Here is a 19,341-nt window from a genome sequence, read left to right as displayed (position 1 = left end):
TATATAATTGTTAAATTGTTTCAGCTTTTTCTGAATGATATTTTTATCTTTCCAACAAGTAAATGGAACTTTTTTTCCCCCCAACACAGTCAAATGGAGCCAAGTGTATTATTTGATTGACGGTTTTATTACTCAGTTCTCCACTGAGCCACTCGATCATGCTTGTGTATCTGCTGTGCTCAAATATAGGCTGGCTCCGGTCACCATGGTAACCTATGAGGCCGCATGGAGTACGTTGACTTCAGGGGATGGGCCAATCAGACCAATGGAACCAGAGGATCCTGACGGATGCAGTTCATATCCAAATGCCAAGTAATAAAAGAGCTTTTTTTTTATCAGTAGAACCACTCCACGTTCTCCATTTGTCATGTATGTGGTTTTAATTCATTTCCATAATTCTGCAGCTCAGAAGAAACACGTGAAGACTTATATTAATGCAACATTTCTTTTTTGTCAAGACATATCTCCACGCCATTTTCTCCTCCAATCTCTTTTTTATATTCATGTCATGATAATATAAGCACTTACTCCATAAGCCTGTTCAGGAGTTGTATGTCTTTTTCTACAGCTTCTTCTTGGTATGGTAGATTTCTTTTCGATGGGATATCACCGGCTGCTATATCTTTATAACCGAATAAACCCAACTAAATCTCTTTAATACTGGGCAGGTATTGGTCCCCGGACCCATGAGAGTCGGATGATGCCATAGCTAGAGGCTGAAGCAGCCCCTTGCAACCTCTGCAGACTCATTCACCGCTGGGCATGTTGAGGATGACATCTCTTATCTCTGGTCATCAGTAGACTTCTTCATCCCACAACAATAGATCTATATTTAAACCTGTTTTTTGTTTTTTTTTACCCCAGCCAGGAAATCCTGTTAAAGGGAGCTGCTGAGCTCATATTTCCTCAAGACTTTCCTGATGTTTAAAGTTTCCATTTTCACATTCTATTCTATTCTTTTCTATCCCATATGATTGACCTGCACTCGGACAGTCAGGAAGAAGGGAGATGGACCAGCAGATGTCGCCTAAAACGCATGTATATGATCGACATATATATATATATATATATATATATATATATATAGTTCTTGTTCAGTGTAAAGAATGTGTAACCTATAACCCTCACCCCTAACCTCTGCACTTGAATTCAATCAAATAATAATATCCACACATTGTCCTTATTGAGATCAATATGCGTAAATCAAGAATGTATCATTATGAAATTGTAGTACGTTCGCCGTGATATCCCTGAATATATATTCTGCCATATGGGAGCTTAGGTGTACTTTACCACTTTCTTTGTATTTGAATGATGACACAAAAAAACCAAAAAAAAAACCCAACAACTTCAAGTTGCTTCACGTCTGGGCTGGAGGGTGGTTTCCCACAGCGCCTCCATCCACACGCGTGCTCGTCTCCGTGTATCCTCCCTTGAAGCCCAGAATGAGTTTTTTTCGGAAGTGGCGCGCTCCTCCCCGGTTGGAGTTTGGCTCTAAAAAAGACGCTCAACCATGAAAATAACATCATAAGTTTCTAATGGGGAAGTCTCGCTCCCGCTGGCCGCGCGTATTCCCCCTGTCGAGACTGACGAGCGGCTTCTGGAGGCGTCCTCTCTCCAAAAGGAGTCTGATCGTGGCCACCGCGTGCGTCGTCTATCTGCTCTTTGTGCTGTCGTACGTGGGATACTCGCAGCAGCACCGGGACAGGAGGACCGACGGCGACAAGTACCGACGCGCCCGCGGACTCGCCGACGGCGCGTCTCTAGACTCCGCGGACCCGCAGACCGGCACGAGCCTCGCGGTCCCCACCCGGTCCAACGTGGTGTACATTACGCTGAAGTTCAAGCGCCTGAAACCGGCAAACATTCGTGGCACAATCCGGCCAAAGCTGAGGAGAAAGCTCCGCAAGAGCAAATCCGCCGGGTCAGCTTTTACGCAGGACAAACTTGGCACTTTGGAGCGGGACGCGGGACAAACTGAGCGCAGCTTGGCACCCGAGGCCCCCTGGAGAGAAACCAGGGATGTTGACTACAAATCTTTGGACGCGGCCCAGAAGTCCCGCAGAGATGAAGGGGCCGAGTCCAACATCAGCTCCATCCGCATCTACAGCCAGCGGGCGCCGCAGTGGTTCAGCGCGCGCGACGTGAGCGCCATGCGCTTTCTGGCGGACGCCAAAGTTTTGCGCATCAGGGAAGTTCCGCGCGGGGACTCCGCGCCGCTGCTGCTGTTCGAGGGCGACACGGGACCCTCGCCGTCCCCGCCGGCCGACAGGCGAGGCCACGCGGAACGGAGCGACGTGTGCGCGGGCCGGTGCGGGGTCATCAGCAGTCCCGTGGACACCGCCGAGGTCTTCGCTTTCCACCTGGACAGGGTGCTGGGGCTGAACAGGACGTCGCCGGCCGTGAGCAGGACGTTCCGGTTCTTACACGGTGGGTCACCAGTCACCCGAGTGGCGGTGGGTCCGAGGAACTCGTCCAAAGTTGGGTATAAGTTCGGACACACAAAGGTTGATTCAATAACTTTCTGAACGTGTTTCGTGGCACGTAGTGAATTATTATATACACCACTCATCACAGACAGAGAGAGAGAGAGAGAGAGAGAGAGAGAGAGCAGCATGGGGGTGGGGAAGGGTCTGTATGAGGACAGTTGAGGACATTTTAACATCACTGGTCAGTTTCCTCTGTCTTGAGTGGAGCTCCTTTCATTCCGAGCATGTAAATTGCAAATTACACCATTTGGGAACATATGGTCAGTGCGATGGAGAAATAACACCACCCTGATTGAGTTGCTCTGTGCAGCCTTGTCATAGCCTTTATACTTTTGGTGGTAAAACCACTACAATGAAATAGTGTACGTGTCTCAGCGCAACGAATAACTTAAGTTGTGTTATCTATATGTAAAAAAAAAAACAACTAATCCAAATCACTATGTTGTGGTGATCATTGAGTCACTGGACGTTTCCGGTAGGGGTCGACCGACGTGGCTTTTTTCCGGGCCGATATACCGATTATAACTAATCTAAGTGACCGATAAACGATAAATTTATCTGCAGTAAAAAAGTGTCAACAGGCGTCAAAGTATAGAATAACACAAAAGTGTGTTTGAAAGGCCTTAAAGCACATCTCTCATTCACAGAACCTTTCAACATGACCCTTAACCCCCCAAAAAAGGGCAGGGAACGATCAGCAGCATTATTATGAGGTTGAACAAACAATTGTAGTGGTGAGTCTTTAAAAAAAAAGGGGCCGATACAGGTGATGATAAAAATTTTGAATATCGGCTCCGATAGTCGTCCGACCCCTAATTTCCGGTACACAAGATGCACCCAACAACCGTTTGAGCTGCACAGTGAAACTTTGTTCTGCAACTCGTCTTTGTCCTCATGTCAGTGACATCGGGGGCCAGATTGTGTTGAGGCCAGATCAGATTGCAAAAAGTCACGCTCGAATGAACTGAAATCACATTTCTGAATTCAAACTTGCACGGCAGTTTTGCAAAACCCTGAGCGAGAGTGTCGGCGGAAATTAAGTGGCATATAAAAAAAACCAGGTGACTGCCGCTGTCTGCTTTCATCCCCGCTATTCCGCTGACGTGATTTAATCAAAGGATGAAAAAAAAGAAAAAAAGCTTTTTCAAGCGCCTCCGACAACATTCATTGCGAGAGTTTGATTTGAAGTGAACACTGTGCAAAATGAAAGTATCAAATATTCATACACACACTATTTGCGAATCATAAAAAAAAAAAAAATACATTAGTCCAGTTTCCTGCTGCTCTTTGGTGCCAGAGAATATATTGCAATAATAGGAAGTGTTATTTTTCTACATTTGCATGACCCAAAAGAGATGAACACATCCTTTCATTAACAGCTCCTTCATGTCTGGTCACCATTAGCAATTCCTCAACATCTAGGAGGGGGAAAGAAAGAAAAAAAAAACCCCTCATCTCCATGTTTCTGCTGTCTGGATCTGCTCAGTGACCCACAGTAGATACTGTGCAGCCTCCGGGGCATGTATGCGTTAACATGCATACATTCCAACGGCGGCACCGGTGTGTGTGTGTGTGTGTGTGTGAGTGCGGCGCGCGCGTCGGTCAGTAAGTTTTTTCCAGGATAAAAATAGGTTAAAAAAACCCCCAAACGACCTCCACGAGACTGAGCGGTTGTTGAAACCTGACCGGGCGGTCTGCTCATCCTCCCTCTTTAGACGGCCGGCCCTGTCCAGTGGTGTCGTGGGACGCGTCTCTGTACCCGGGAGGCCTCGCCGCAGGCCGGGCCGCCGTGAGGTTGACGTGGGGGGGCTACCAGAGGTCCCTGAGACAGAGGTGCTGGCACAGAAACATCCGGCCGAAGCCCGACTCTGGCTGCTCCACCATCCATCACTACGAGTGGAGCAAACTTGCTCTGTTTGACTTCTTGCTGCAGGTTTGACAAACTCCCAAACGCTGAGATTTGATGAATTCCACATTTCTGCGGATGTCAAAAGTTTTTCTGTTTTTTTGTTGTTGTTTTTTTTTCCCGCTTACGTGTGGTTAAAGTCTGCCCAGACTTCTTCGAATTCAAACAACTGATTGACGTTTAGTAGAAAGACAAACGAGTCTGACAGCAGAAATATGCTCTGGCAGCTGTTACTGCAAGAAAGAAAAGGAACGGGGGAGTTAAATTTCCTCAGAGGTGTTTGTCCTTTTGGCTGAGTAAATGCCTTGTTTCCTGCGTGGGAGGCTCTTGATTCTCTCCAGATCACATTTTTTATAAAAATGAAGGACACATTGGCCGAGAAGAAAACCTTCTTTTTGTTCATGTGTCACGGCAAAACACACACTCAGGTCTTTGTGTTAACATCGACAATGGCGATGATGCTATCATTACTATTATTTATAAATAATATTTATTTATGCTTGTGCTTTTCGTAGTAAGGCACGTCAGAGTGTCTGAAGAGAAGAAGAGCTTCCACAACAAATGATCTGCATATCATAAAAGTTATTACGTAAATTGAATTGGTACTGAATAAAAAGACCAATCACGTGCCGCTCATCCCTGCCGGCGCCGCCGGCCCCGGGGCTGCTGTCGGCAACGCGGAGCGCTCCGTCGTACCTCTGAGCGGTAACTAGCTGACTAACAAGTTAGAAAGATATTTGCTCGTCCTGAACCGAACCCCCCAAATTGGGAACTTTGCTAAAGTTAGATGTTCAAATTCCCTTTTGTTCATCAACCGAGACGAATGCGTGTTTTAAAGTGCAGCTGGCGTGGCTTAGTGACTTTGACACAGAAGGTCAAAGCTCCATTCCAGCTCGTCCCGGCGTGGGCCCTCAGGCAAGGCCCTTCATGTTACCTGCCTCGACCATCAGCAAAATTAAAGGGGCAGTCAGCGCTTTTGGAGAAAGCTTGTTTCTCTCTCTGTTGTTGTTGTTGTTGTTGTTGTTGTTGGAGTTGCAGCGTTACCAGCTGGCACGGTTCCTAAGGTGTCGACGAGTGATGTTTACAAACCGCGCTCACAGTGTTGTGTGGTGCGGTGATGTTTACAAACCGCGCTCACAGTGTTGTGTGGTGCGGTCCGCACCATTCTTTTTGCCTCCGATGAACGGAGCCTGGGCTGCGCGGGGCGCAGGCGACGGGTCAACGGACCGTGAGGAAATATTTGCGGATTTTTACAAAGCGTGTATTGCTTCAGAATCGCGTACTGCCCCTTTAATGTAAATGGAAACGTCCATGACAACGGCTGCTGGGTTTGGAGGGGTTACTGATATTTCTTTTAGAATATTAGGACTTTACAGAGTGGTGTGATTTTGGTGCTTGCTGGTTTGATTGACAGGTATCCTGTGGGGGTATTTCTGCTCATCACACTTCCAAGTCCTGCTGGATGCTCACTGATCCCAAGTGTCCCACAAACCCCGGGTTTCTCCGGTTGGGTTTTTATGAGAGGCTCCAAATCCTCGCTTCAAATGTTCCGTCTGAAACCCAAGACATCGGATAGATCAGATGTCCCCCGCCCCCTGTTTGATAGCAACATCTGAAACCTCCAACAATCAAATGGTTTGAGCAAATTGAAAATGATCAGTGGATGAGAGACTTGTTTGGGTTTAGCCATTCCTTGTGGAGAGTTAAGAAAGTCCCCTGCGAAATCCTTCAGCACTCTCGTATACAGGGAATCTTCATCATCATCAAACGTCCAAATAAGGAGAAACAAAATGCAGGAATACCAATATGGAAATGCATTCATCCATTTATTTTGGTACAAAAAATGTGAACTTTCTTATTTCAGATTCACAACCGCCTGGATCGGAGCTGCTGCGGGTTCAGGCCCCGGCGGGAAGATGTGTGCGCGGACCTCGGACACCGCGCCGACTGCGGTGACCCCGACCGCATACAGCTGGCCAACATCATCCACCGGGGTCACGACCCCAGGCACCTGGTCTTCGCCAACAACAAGGGCTTCTTCGACCGCAACGAGGACAACTTGGACTTCAGGCTGCTGGAGGGAATCACCGAGTGAGTTTGGATCACGACGATCAGAGCTTTCCTCTCCATTTCCATCAATTGTTTTCCCATTTCCAAATTGTAAGCAGGGTAAGAATATCATTTTTGAGTTATCAGGAATCGATCATGCAGATTTGAATCTCTGACAGGAGTTTGTTGACTCTCGTATACAAACTGGATTGATGAAATTGCATTTTTCTAAACTTTCAAATCCTGCTTTGGACTTTCCGAACAACTTAGAAATTACATTTGGTTCAACAAAGTCAACTTACAATCTGAGGGTGAAAGCGTGCACCACGGTTACGTGTTATTTCTGTTCACCCCCCCCCCCCCCTGCTGATCTGTGTGGATATGTAACATGAAGCCAAACATCAGAGGCTCTGCTTTCATATCATCCATCTTTTGATCAATAAATCAGGGAGTCGTATCGCTGCGGGGAGGCCGCGTGGTTTTTTGGCGAGGATCGCTTGTGTCTCCGTGCCAAACACGGATCCGTGTGATGCTCGCCGGAACTCCGTCTTCTCTTCTGCCGCTCGCGTCGGATATCGGGGGCAACGAGGGGCCTAAATTTAGCCACAATCAAATGACATTGTGCTCCCGAGGGCACAGGATGCCACTGATGCACAAGGTTAGATTCTTTGTGGCGTTGTACCTTTTTAAAGAAAATCTTTTCTAAAAGCTAAATGAACTGATGTTGGGCATTTTAATTCCAGGCACTTTCCAACCAGATGGCTACAACACCATTAAGCTGTTCACATCCCACCTTCTGCCCTTGTGTTTGTCATTTTAGCTTACGCAAACATTTCTCTGACGCAAAACTCCTCTGCATGGCAGTAAATATACATATATACAGTATAGTGTGTATATATGCATATATATATATATATATATATATATATATATATATATATATATATATTGTAGTCTGTACACAGTGTGTGTGCAGGTGGGCGTATGCATCACCTTTGTGATGCGTGTCATGGGAAGTGTAATTAGTCTGCTGAATCAATGTGCGCCTGTCAATCGGTTGATTTATTTCGCTCGAGCTGTTGTCGTGACTGTTTTCTGACCTTTTGTGTCTGCTGTCACACTTTCAGGACCTTTTTGAATATCGCAGGAATAACAAACGACCAAGAGTCGGTGGCAGCACACGCGTTTTCTTGCGACATCACGCTCAGCCGCCTCAGTTTCTTTTTCCTGTGATACACGGCCTCCGCAGCGTGATGTAGTCTGCAGCTTCGCCTGCTCAGGGCCAAGCCGATGACTCACCTGCACCTCCTGCTGCAGAGTCATGTCTGAAACTAGAACCTCTAATTCACTTCCGTGTCTACCCAGGCTCCCGGAGCAGGCCGTGTCGGTGCTGAGGAGCAGGAGGCTGAGGGAGAGGCTGCTGCAGTCGCTGTTCCTGGACCAGACGTACTGGGAGAGCCAGGGCGGCCGGCCGGGCATCGACAAGCTGATCGACGTCGTGGAGCGGCGGGCGAGGGCGCTCCTCACCTACATCAACGCCCACGGCATCGCGGTGGCCGCGATGAACGCGTGACGAGGTGCACGCCAGTCGAGTGCCAACGTTACCCCGGGATGCAGACCGTTTCAAATGAGCGGTCTCATCCCGGTGACTGCACCGTGTCCTTTTTTTTTTTTCCTTTTTTTTTACAAGACACTGGAGCCGTATCCATTTACATTAATGCTTAATGTCATTTGATATCATTTCGTTTTTTTATTTAATGCACTGAGAGCATCAGTTCAAGTGGTCCTGAGGATTGGGGCCATGTCATAGGGTGAATATTTTTAATATTTGAAAAGAAAATCGAAGAAATTCATTATGCTAATGAAGGATTTATTATAAATTGCCCGCTGACCTTTGGAAAATAGTGCACACTGTGTTGTCGATAACTGTACCAGCAAACCATTCGAGTAATCTGTGGTTCCGGAGACGTGTATATAAAACTCACCATTCGCTTTAGACACTGAGGAATTCATTTGATTTAACTAATTGTGCCATTTACACTATGTAATTCATTAACTCTTACTTAAGGAAACTAAGGAGGTTTAGTTCCTCCTACTGAGTCTTCATTCTTCCGTCTTCCCCGGAGGCCAATGCGCTGTCATCGTTATGTAAAGGATGCGCTGCATGTTAGAACTTTCCCCCCGCTTGCTCCCCGAGGCCTCTCCAGCGATAATATAGTATAATTTATATTGTTTATGACGGGAAAGCACTACGCGATAAGTCATTGTCCGGGTGGAGATAACGAGGCCGCAGCCCGGATCCACTTTGGCTTGACTGGCGTCAAGATAAGAGTTCAATTTTGAAGAAGTGATTTACAATCTCGTGGCGTTTTTTTTTTATGAACAAAACCCTCAAGACGCTAACATGATTACTGTACTTTATCGTTCGGGGAGATCTTTACAAGGAAGTACATTACAAAGTGAAGGACATAAGAAGTCAGACAGTGCCATTCTCTTTTTTTACGTGCGCTCTTTATTTCCTTCTTTTTTTAGTTTAACGACAAAACACTGCTTTCGTCATTTCCATTGTATTTATTTATTTTTTTGTACCCTTTTTCCCCCCCTAACTATTGAAGCTGTCAATAAAAGTGTTGTGTTCCTTTTCCTTTTTTGGTTCGTGTGCAAAACATTGCGGGCTTTGGCCGATGAAATCCTTCTTAGGGGCAACGAGCGCAAGTCGCTGTCCAGTCGCCGACCGGGATCCGCGGCCTTTGCTCACTTTCAACTGGGGAACGCGACACATGCACACGCGCGTGACGTGTGACCTCAGCTCGTTCGTCAGTCACGGACGGACTCACAACTGACTTTACTCCGTTTGTGCAAAAGGAGGTGTCGCGGCGCGTCGCCACCGTTGAACCCTGTCGAGGACACACAAAAAAAACCCCAAACATCTTTGCGGAAGACAGTGAAGTCAGTCTCGTTTTTCCTTCTGTTCTTAAGTATGTACGGCCTGTGAAAGACAAATGCATTGACCGACGTCTAGCTGCTCATAAGCGTGTCCAGAAATAGTCTGTGGCCGTGCAACCCGAGCCGGAGCACGGGCGCCTGCTCTCCGTGCTCTTGTGAAACGGTGTTGGAGTCGAACGGGGCTTTGAGCGGGGGCGGGGGGGGGGGGCGGGTTTCTCCCTCGTGGCATTCGCTCGGCTGTTGTCTTAACCCCTGTGCACCGGCATTAGCGCGTCGGTGGGGTCCGCGCCTCCTGTGTGTTTGTGTTGGAAAAACTCCCCCCTGTAGTTCCCAGCGTGCTCAGCAGCGGAACCCCCTCTTCACACGCATGTGCATATTCTCACACAATGACCTACACACGCAGACAAAGGGCAACTTCTGACCAATGTGTATGAAACGGAATACGTCACGGCACACACACACACACACACACACACACACACACACCTAGACCTGGCCCTTCCGTGACAGTTTCCCCTGTTTAATCCACTGGACTGCAGGTCGAGTGCTGCCCTCCGAAAAAAACTGACAAACCCGACTTTACATGTATCACGAGTCAACCAAGACACGCCCGGCCGAGCATTAGCATTTCACCAATGAATAATATTCTTCTGGCAAAATATTTCAGATGGAGAAAGTTGGCAAAGGCCCCTTTTTCTCAAGGAAGCCAAAGTTCAGCAGTGTTTTTTAATGTAACCTGAAAAGAAACACGGCAGGGATCAAGAAAACTGTTATATATTTTTGCATCTTTACAAAAACATAAGTGCGAAAGAAAAGAAAAAAACACAATTCACTTTGTTTTTATGGGGCTCATGTGTCGGACTGACTCCATCTTGGGTGGGACCAGTTGCAAGGCAACCAGCAGCGCTTCCAGGAAGTGACAGGCCTCCTCGAGGACCAATGCAGTGACATATACAATAACAACTTTGCTGCTGATGTTTGCCCATCGCTTACATTAACATGGATTCATTCTGCCGACCCCATTAGCTCTTTAGATATAAGGGCCAATTTACTGTAAGCAAAACGCAGAGGAAAAAGCATTTGATCCTGAACAAACACATCCATTAGTGAAATATTCAATATTTTGGGGCGGCTTGTGTGAATAATTCGGGGGGCGGGGACACGACGTCCATCCCGGGCCGTGCCCCGGCAGGCCGTTGCCTGGTCAGACTCCGAAACAGCATCCCAAACACAGAGGAGCTCTTTATTCCCCCGAAAAACCTCGGCTCAGCCCCGGCGATACTCACTCTGGTTTCACCAAAGTGATGTCACTTTTCCCATTTGCCGCTGCATAGTTCACCGCCGCTCGCCCACATTGACTCATGTGCCCAGAAGCGGTGCTCGGTCAGGAACACTCGTCTGTTGTGACATTTGCTCATTCACTTCTTTCTCTCTCGAAATCACTGTTCCATTTTTGTAGCTCCACGAAAAAAGAAACAAGCACTCTCACATTAGTGGGATCTTTTGAATATTTTTGCCGAAGTTGACCTTCAGCGTCCAGAGACCATGTAAGAGTTGCGCCGGCTCAGGGCACTGTCACTTACAGATTCGTATTTCAGGAACGACTGGTCTTCAACAAGAAGATTGATACCGCTCCCGTCTACCGCCCGTATCGACTTCATAATCAATGGACAGATGTGACATTTGTATCCATCAAAATGAAACACAATTTTTCAAAAAATGTCAAACTATTTCATCAAGATTTGTCACCTCCCGTCAGCGGCGTGCAAAACACACGGCCAACAGAAGTTACTCATTCAATTAAAGAAAAGACGGAAAAAGGTTCAGGGTAGTCTGACCTTTTTCTGTTTGCCAAAAGAAATAAGAAGAGGACTGGTTTCCTCGTCTTTCAGACATACAGGTCACACAGTTTTCCGAGGCCTTTATGACTCTCGGATCACATCGTAATTCTCCACCGCCAAGAGTCTCCGGAGGCATTTCACATGGCGGTGATGGCAGGAAACCCCAAAATTCCTCTTTTGAACACAAAAGCCACCAGACACAACAAAATGTCCCCGCCGCGTTGCCTCTCACACTCCTCGGAGGAAGGGAGGTTCCCGTTCCGCCGATAAGGTCTTGTGGCGGAGAGAGAACGGCGAGGAATGTCAACACGCGCGAGATAACGTCGTGTCAAAGCCTGCGTGTTTGCCCCCTGAGAAGCCGCGCGATTCATCCGGAGCTCGGAGATTAATGCGACGAGAGCGAACGCTCGCTCGACTGATTCCGAGTCTTCTTTTGGCACCCTTGGCCCGGACGAGGAACTTGAATGCAGGCTTGGCACGCTGCCGCCATCTTCCGAGCGTCTGTAAATCTTTCCTCTCGCTCTTTGGGCGTTTCGATTTTCCCATCATCCAACTCCTCTTACAACTTTGAACTCTGTTTCTTTCTCTGTTCCCTTGTGAAGCACAAGGCCAGAGTTCGTTGAACCTAAAGCACATATCACATTGACCTTCGTCATGGTATGCTTAGCGCGGATTCTAGATTCTAGATCCTCCATCACGTAAACGGGCCCTAATGAGTGAATAGTCCCGCTCCCTGTCTGTCAGGTAAGAATGCAGCCAGATGAAAAAAGCCCGGAGGCCGTGAGCGGGCAGTCGAGATTCCCGCTGAAGAATTCAGATTTATGTTGTTCAAAGTCATATCTCGTGTGGAACCTATGTGGTACACAGGGTGAATAGCTCGAGGAGCAGGTGGAAGGCGTGAGCGGCGTCCGAGGTCACAGAGGTCACATTAGCAGCCTCTCCAATCACGCTTGCCCGATGTATTCCTTCGATTTTTTTCTCTCTCTCCAGTTCAGGGGAGTAATTGCTCTTCAAACGCATTAATGCTGATGAACGGTTGACCCACGAGAAAATCATTCTTCTCCGCACCGACACCTCGACGCGGCAAACATTTACTCGGTTCAGCCGAAGGGGCCGAGACGTGAGCGTTTTGGTGGGAAAATAAATTCCACCTTCCTTCTTCACCTACCTACACACGCAACCGTTGACGAGGATGCACACATCCGCTGAATGCTTAATGCAGACTTGTGACATGGTGATTTGATTGATAGCCTTTGTTTCTCTTTGCCCTGTCCCCCCCGGTGTAATGTGACCTGCATCAACCCTACAGTAAGTCCATTGCAACAAGTGTGGCATCCTTCCTTGTGCTCCATGTATGATTTGATTAGAAATAAGTTTTTTTCCGAGGGGGAAATTCATGTTAGCACATGTAAAAAAAACAAGAAAGGGCTTGAAATAGATTTGAACCCTAGTGATACCTATATGGGCCATAAGGCTGGGTCATAATCAAGAGCAGTACCTTTAACATTTGCTTTAGGGTTCTAGTATTAAAAAGCGAAATTAATAAATCAAACCCCCGGGGGGGGGGGGGTCCAGGGTCTCCGGGGCAGTGGCCCACCGTGTCTGGTCGGTAATCCAGCCTGGAGGTAAAGATACTAAAACCTTCACACGTGATACTTAGAGGGAGATATTCATACGATACACACATTGTTTGACTAAAAAATGAGTCCATGATGGAACAGAAAATGAACAGAAAATCCGAACTGTGCTGAGAGGAGGGACACGTCATCGTGGGTGCAACCCGAGCGGCTCTGTTGTGGGATGCAAGGGACGAGCGGGGCCTACTCGGTGCGCGGCACTGACTCCACGGACTGGCATCCCAAACGTCTGCTCCCCCGGAGAGACATATGGGGCGACCGAGCAGTTGTGGGCCGAGCGTGTCACATCCTATATTTAGGGACGCGGGGACGAGGGAGGTGCGGCATGTGGAGCACGCGGCGGACCGACTCCCTAAAGCTGAAGTGTTTAGAGTAAAGGTTAGTATAAACACACACACACACACACACACACACACACACACACACATCCAGAAAAATAGAAGAGGATACGGGCTTTGTTTGCAACCAAAGGCAACGCCGTGTAATTTTAAATGATTACGCTTTTTCAAATGACCCTGAGATAGAGTCTGGGTGGAAGGAAGAAAACCCGAGGTTGAGAGCAAGAAACTGCTCAATGTTAGACTAAACTCCATTTTATGTTTCATAGCGTTTCTCTGCACGTACTGAAGAATGAACACCTTGGGTACTGTCCCATTTTTAACCCTGGAGACTGCATTTCCCAGTGATCGGCCCCCAAGCTGTCATCTCTGGAGGAACACCCCCCCCCCCCCCCCCCCCCCCCCCAAAAAAAGTATGTAGGAAAGCAACCTATGTACGTTTCTTTTTCTTCTTCTTCTTTTACTCCATCCAAAGACAATAGCGGGGAATATTGAATTTTCTCCCCTCCAGCTGAATTCTTTGTTTATAGGTTAGCTGGAATAATTACCTGCGGACTCTGGCCGTCCGGGACGTGTGCCTGCTTATCCTGCTTTCAGGTCGCATACTTACTAAAACTGTCAAAGTTCACATTTTTTCTCACCACAAAAGGAACAAGCAATGTTCAGTAGCGAGAGAAAAAAGTCATTTCACTTTCTTATATTGATAATATTCACTTAAAAATGCTGAAAGGTGAATTAAAAACAACTTGACGACACGTGTTTATGGAAGGGGGAACACTTCATTGTGAAGGGGAAGAAACTGGTGATGTAGCCCAGTGGGTTACACCACTGTCTTTGGTACACGAGGGCGTGGTTTCGATTTCCCGGTCAGGGCATGGCTGAAATCCAGCGTGGGCCCATAATTCTACCTCTGATGTGAGTCAAAAAGCGATGATTGTAAGTCGCTTTGTACACAAACCATATGAATGCAAACTACCTTAAAGCTACAGTGTGTAATATTTCGAAGAACTTATTCACAGCAATTGAATATATTGTCCATAACTATGGGTTCATATATGTATAACCACCTGCAGCAAGGAACCAATGGTTTTTTCGTCAACTCTGAACGAGTTAAATACAGTGACGCGAGGTGGACCCGACCTCCGCGTGAGTCGCCATGTTTGCTACGTCGTGTTGAACACGGTTGTTGCACGAATCGGTCCAGAACACGTCGCATATGCGTTGAATTTTCAGACGTTGCCTGGAAACTGGACGTGGAATAAGCGGTGCACCACCGTAAAGTGTCCCCTGTCGGTCGCTCAGTTGGTTGCGGTTCGCAACTCTACCACCAGATGCCGCCAGAAAATTACAAAAATTACACACTGGGGCTTTTGCTGCGTTCCAGTTAAACTCGGAACTCGGAACTCAGGTTTATCGTTCCAGAAATTCGGAATTACGACCTCTGAGTCGGAATTACGACCTCTGAGGGAACGCCGACGCGAGTCAGAATTCCGACTCGGAATGTCGGAAAAAAATCACCAACCCGACTTCCGGGGTCCGAGGTAAACCTGGAACGCAGCATACAAACGTGCCATCGCCTTTGTCCCTCGACCAAGGGAAAACCAAGTTACTGGAGTGGAAACGGGGCGTAGAAGCTCAGAGATGTATCACTAACAGGCCATTTATAACGCTTTAAAAACTAATAAAAGAACATTCCGCCAAATCCTATACTTGACTTGGAGCCATTGCAGGGATGCTCGTACAGGCGAGATGCTGTCTCTCTTCGCGGCACCAGTAGCGGCAGCATTCTGTACATGGCACGAGCATAGGGCGTTGCAATAACCCATTTGAATGAATGATAACTTGACAAAGGATACCATGGAAGAGAAGAAAATTCCAAACATAGTAATTAAATACATAAGACACAAGCCATCGTATGCATAGCAGTGCAAACAGAGTCCGGGAGGGGTTGACCGTCCTGCAGTGACCCACAGAAAGAGTTGGATGAGACTGGGTTCATTTGCTGCAGGCGGTGCCGTCAAACCGAAATTACAGGCTGCCGCCACAAATCTCCTCCAAACTATACATCAGGAGCGTGAGACAGTCGCCGAATACGCGTCTTAGGCTGTTCATCTCGGCGTGAAAAGGGGGATGTACCGATGATTCATGCTCCGTCTCTCCCGTGCCCACCTGCCAAATGATCCTCCACTCCGGTGATTTAATATTGCACTTCCATAAAGTCGGGGGGGGGGGGGGGGGGGGGGGGGGGGGGGGGGACTTGAACGACTAAAAAAAGGGAAAAAAGAGGGGATGCTCAAAATGAGCCGCGCGCCGCGACGACGAGGAGATAGATCTTCTCGGGTGAAATGAGTTCAGTTGTCTCGACCCGGAAAAAAAAAAAGAGCAGTTTTGTCCAATTCTGCTGCCGAGGATCAATAAAAACATTTTTTTGTATGAGTTTCCCCGGGGTGCACAAACAAACAATGTATTTTTCATTCGGGTATGAAGACTTGCGGGTGCATATACCTCCGAGTCTTATCTCGTCCAAGAGACAAATCACTCTTTTGGAGCAGTTAACCGTCTCATGGTGCAAAACCTATAACTTCTGTAATATTCACGTTACGGCTCAGGGTGAAGGTCTGCATTTTCCTTTTTTTTTATCGGTAATATGATCATTTCTGGCAACGGCTTTGGCTGCCATCAATCCTTCGATGTCGACTAGTTAGGGGCTTGCACCCGCGGGCTTGTTGCATCAAACTTTGTTTGCTTTCAGCAAACGTATGATTCATCACTTCCTCGGCGGAAATGATTCACCCTTCTTAGCCCCCGCACACCCGACTCCCCCCTGTGAATCCCCTCACAGGCGCCTTTTGCTTTTTAAGACAGAGCCGTAATAGCACATCGAACCTGCGATAAAAGTCTATTACCACAAGGAGGAACGAAACAGACGGCCGTTTATTTGGGGAAATGTTTCACGTCACCACGAAGTGCCGACCGCTCGCTCCGACTGGACTCGATTCATTTACCGGAGCCTCTCGTTGTCACACAAGTAAAGCAGTGAAGTCAGTCCCGTGGCCCCTCTTTCCCTTTTTTTTCCCGAAAGGAGGAGATGCTATTTCGGTGAGGGCCATTAGCATAAGCTGTTGGGCGGGAGGAATCTTGGCCTCGGTCGGGGCACAGCTGCTTTTGCGGCCACGAATCGGAATCTCGCCGGACAAACTGCGAAGCGTCCGGCGAAGATGACGGGGCCGCTTTGGTGGGAAATGTCACTAATGGGAGAACGTGATGACTTCATAGGAGACGAGCCAAGGGGTTTTTTTTATTTATTTTTTTTATGGCAGGAAGTGGAGTGAGATCAGAATCTATTAGTCAGGGGTTTTTCAAAGATCTGAATGGAGATTAATCTGAGAGGAAGAAATAGAAGTTGTCATAATCAGCACGACAAGCTAGAAGTTATTGTTTTATGTTCTCCAGGTCCCTTTGACTGCGGTCCCCATGATTGGATTAAAGCTTTTCATTCTTCTGCAAAACTGCCACAGATAACAGCTTGCTGTAATAAAAAAAAAACAAAAAAAACACTTTGGTGCAAAGGTGATTCAAGGGGGTTTTGTGAAAATGACTCACAATGAATAATAAAGACAGAGGATGAAAAAAGAAAGAGAGATCCTTCTTGTTTATTTCGCGGCTGTCAGCTGCACCACACAACTTATTTGGAGAACAAAGGAAGAGGAAAGAATGTCAATGAAATAGTAAACCGCCCAAAAAGCAAACCCCCGCACATCTACGGTTTGGTTCCTTTTTTTTTCCCCAAACCTGATGCTGGCAGAGGTTCAGTGGGTAAAAGAAAATGTTCCAGTCGGCTGCACAAAGTCACTCTGTCTGCGCGAGGCCGGCGCTTTTGCATTCACAAAGGCAGAAACTGCCACCGGCTTGTTTGCCCTCCAATCTCAAAGACTGCGTTTCCTCTCGTAGCGAACCTCGGCACAGGCCTTCGCCCTCGCCAGACTGCGCCCGGGAGGAAGAGGGGGAAAGAATGTGGCACCGCTGTGGCGGAGGGCAAGACTCCAAACAGAAATCCTTCCAAGAGGGAATGTTACCCGCTTCTGCAGAAATCCTAAAAACAGGAACAGCCTGGCCCCCGAGCTGGGCAGGCAACACGAGAGCGAGCGGGGCCAGAAAGGAAATGAGTGCAGCCCGGGGGCCTCGGGCCTCGGGGGCGAGGCGGGTTCAGTCGGACGGTCCGTCGTCTCCGGCCTCGCACAACACGAGCAATGGCGAACGGGAGAGATTTATTGGTTTGTCTTTCTTTTTTCCTCCCAGGAAAAGGTTGATGTGGTGTCATCCGGGGTCACGTTTGTTTACTGTGGCGGCTTCCTTCAGTTTCTGTCTCACCTCATTGAAAACGCTCACACCAGGGAGCAAACCATCGGGCCCTTTCGGAGCCTGCTGCGAGAGAGATGTACCGGATCTGTCCGGGGGTCCGGTTCTTTTTCCACTGGAATATTTTACGATGCTTTATTATCGCAAATTGAACTGCTCTGTGTCATGCCATCAATATCGTCGGTCATAAATTATTCTTCCAGCATTTTTTTCCTTCATGATAATTGACATTGAGTTAATTAGAATTAAAAAAATATTATATCAGATTTTTTTTTATCCTGTCTAAACTGTCCCTATGTTTTGATCCCTTTATATATATCATATTTATAGAAATTTTATATTTTTGATCGTATTTTCACTTTGTCTTCCTAGCCTATAAGGTTTCCTTGTCAACTCTTATATGTTCTATAGCTTACACTTTACGCTCTAACCTTTACTTTATAGTCTTGATTTTGTGTTACCTAATTGGCAACACAATGTAGCCTATTCAAATGTTGTCACAGTTAATAATACCTCAAAGTTTCAGCGCGCAAGGAGGAGGCTGTATTAATTATGTTTGGCATCAGGTTATCAGCAGGGACATTTTCTAACAAAATGTATTGAGTTTCCAATTAAGTCCGGAGACATGAATTAATATCAGCTGATGTTTCAATGAGAAGTTCACCCCTGTCATCACTGCAAAACTGTTTTAGTTTCCTGTGGCATTTTAGTATTTAAGTATTTAAGCCTGTTGCCAACTTACCAGAGACACTTGGGGACTGAGGGTGTTATAGCACCACCTAAAGGCGAGGAGCAGTTATTGCAAGGTAAAAAAAGATTACTAAGGACATTTTTTTTTTTTTTTTAAATCAAAACCCCTGTAATTTCATTTAATTTCCTTGACAACCATGTGGTTACATGTTTAGGGAAGCATAGTAGTAGGCCGTAACATCCACCCATTTTGTTGTTGTTGTGATTTTTGATTTCATTTTAGTACATTCAGTGTATTTTCTGTGATGCACAAATGTAGAACCTGACACAGATGATATTAGCTGCGCACTGCAAGAAACATAGATTAAAGTAGTCGTGTTAGTGGCTTATATTTGTCAAGAAAGAATCTCTGAATTCTTTCAATGGTCCTAAAGACAAGTTTGATGTCTGTTGTAGCGTAAAATGTTCTAAAATCTTATTGGCCTTTCTAATTAATACAGAAATCTTGCACTGCTGCACTGCATTTAATATGACATTATAATTTTATAGACTTCTACTAAAACACCCCCAACTCTGACTGATATAAGTGTCCCAGAGTCTTTTATTATTTCAAAAGAACCAAATATGTATCTGCGCCCCATATGGAGGCTTTATGATCAATATCTGTCAGAAATGGGGGAAAAAATCACCTTCAATCAACCTCAAACCTGTTATATCTCATACATTGTGTTATAGTACAGACAGAGTGAGAGAAAATACGCTGTTGGGGAGGGACAAGAGTGTATCTACAAAGAACATTCTTCTACAAAATGAGCACCATAAACCGGAAACAGGGCCATTTAGAGGTAATCCGCACTGAACATGTAGATAAAGACAAGGGCCACATGACACTTAATAATAATAATAATACATTTCATTCCCTGAATGAAGCCTATGGTTCAGTCTTCAAGCAAATACAGTTTTTTTTCTTACAGATGCCTGTAAAAAAAATGTCCAATTTGACTCTGACAGTGGCCGTAGATCTTAGATTAAACACAGCGGGGTAAAAAGAAAACTGGTGTCATACATTTAGGCCTCACTGAACAT

At 46.7% G+C, this 19,341-nt stretch overlaps 1 protein-coding gene across 1 annotated transcript; it reads left to right on the top strand.

Annotated features, from left to right (window-relative positions):
- The first annotated feature begins 1,421 nt into the window (after positions 1 to 1,421).
- gask1b (golgi associated kinase 1B) lies at positions 1,422 to 9,088 on the top strand. The gene is made up of 4 exons (XM_035650208.2): positions 1,422 to 2,430; positions 4,205 to 4,422; positions 6,260 to 6,486; positions 7,810 to 9,088. Exons 1-4 carry the CDS (start codon positions 1,539 to 1,541, stop codon positions 8,015 to 8,017), a joined length of 1,545 nt encoding a protein of 514 aa, XP_035506101.1. The 5' UTR covers positions 1,422 to 1,538; the 3' UTR covers positions 8,018 to 9,088.
- Positions 9,089 to 19,341: the final 10,253 nt, after the last annotated feature.

This window comes from Scophthalmus maximus, chromosome 9 (assembly GCF_022379125.1).
Source record: "Scophthalmus maximus strain ysfricsl-2021 chromosome 9, ASM2237912v1, whole genome shotgun sequence".
NCBI classification, from domain to species: Eukaryota; Metazoa; Chordata; class Actinopteri; order Pleuronectiformes; family Scophthalmidae; genus Scophthalmus; species Scophthalmus maximus.
Note: the sequence above shows the minus strand (reverse complement) of the source record. Positions and strands in the feature narration are given on the sequence as shown.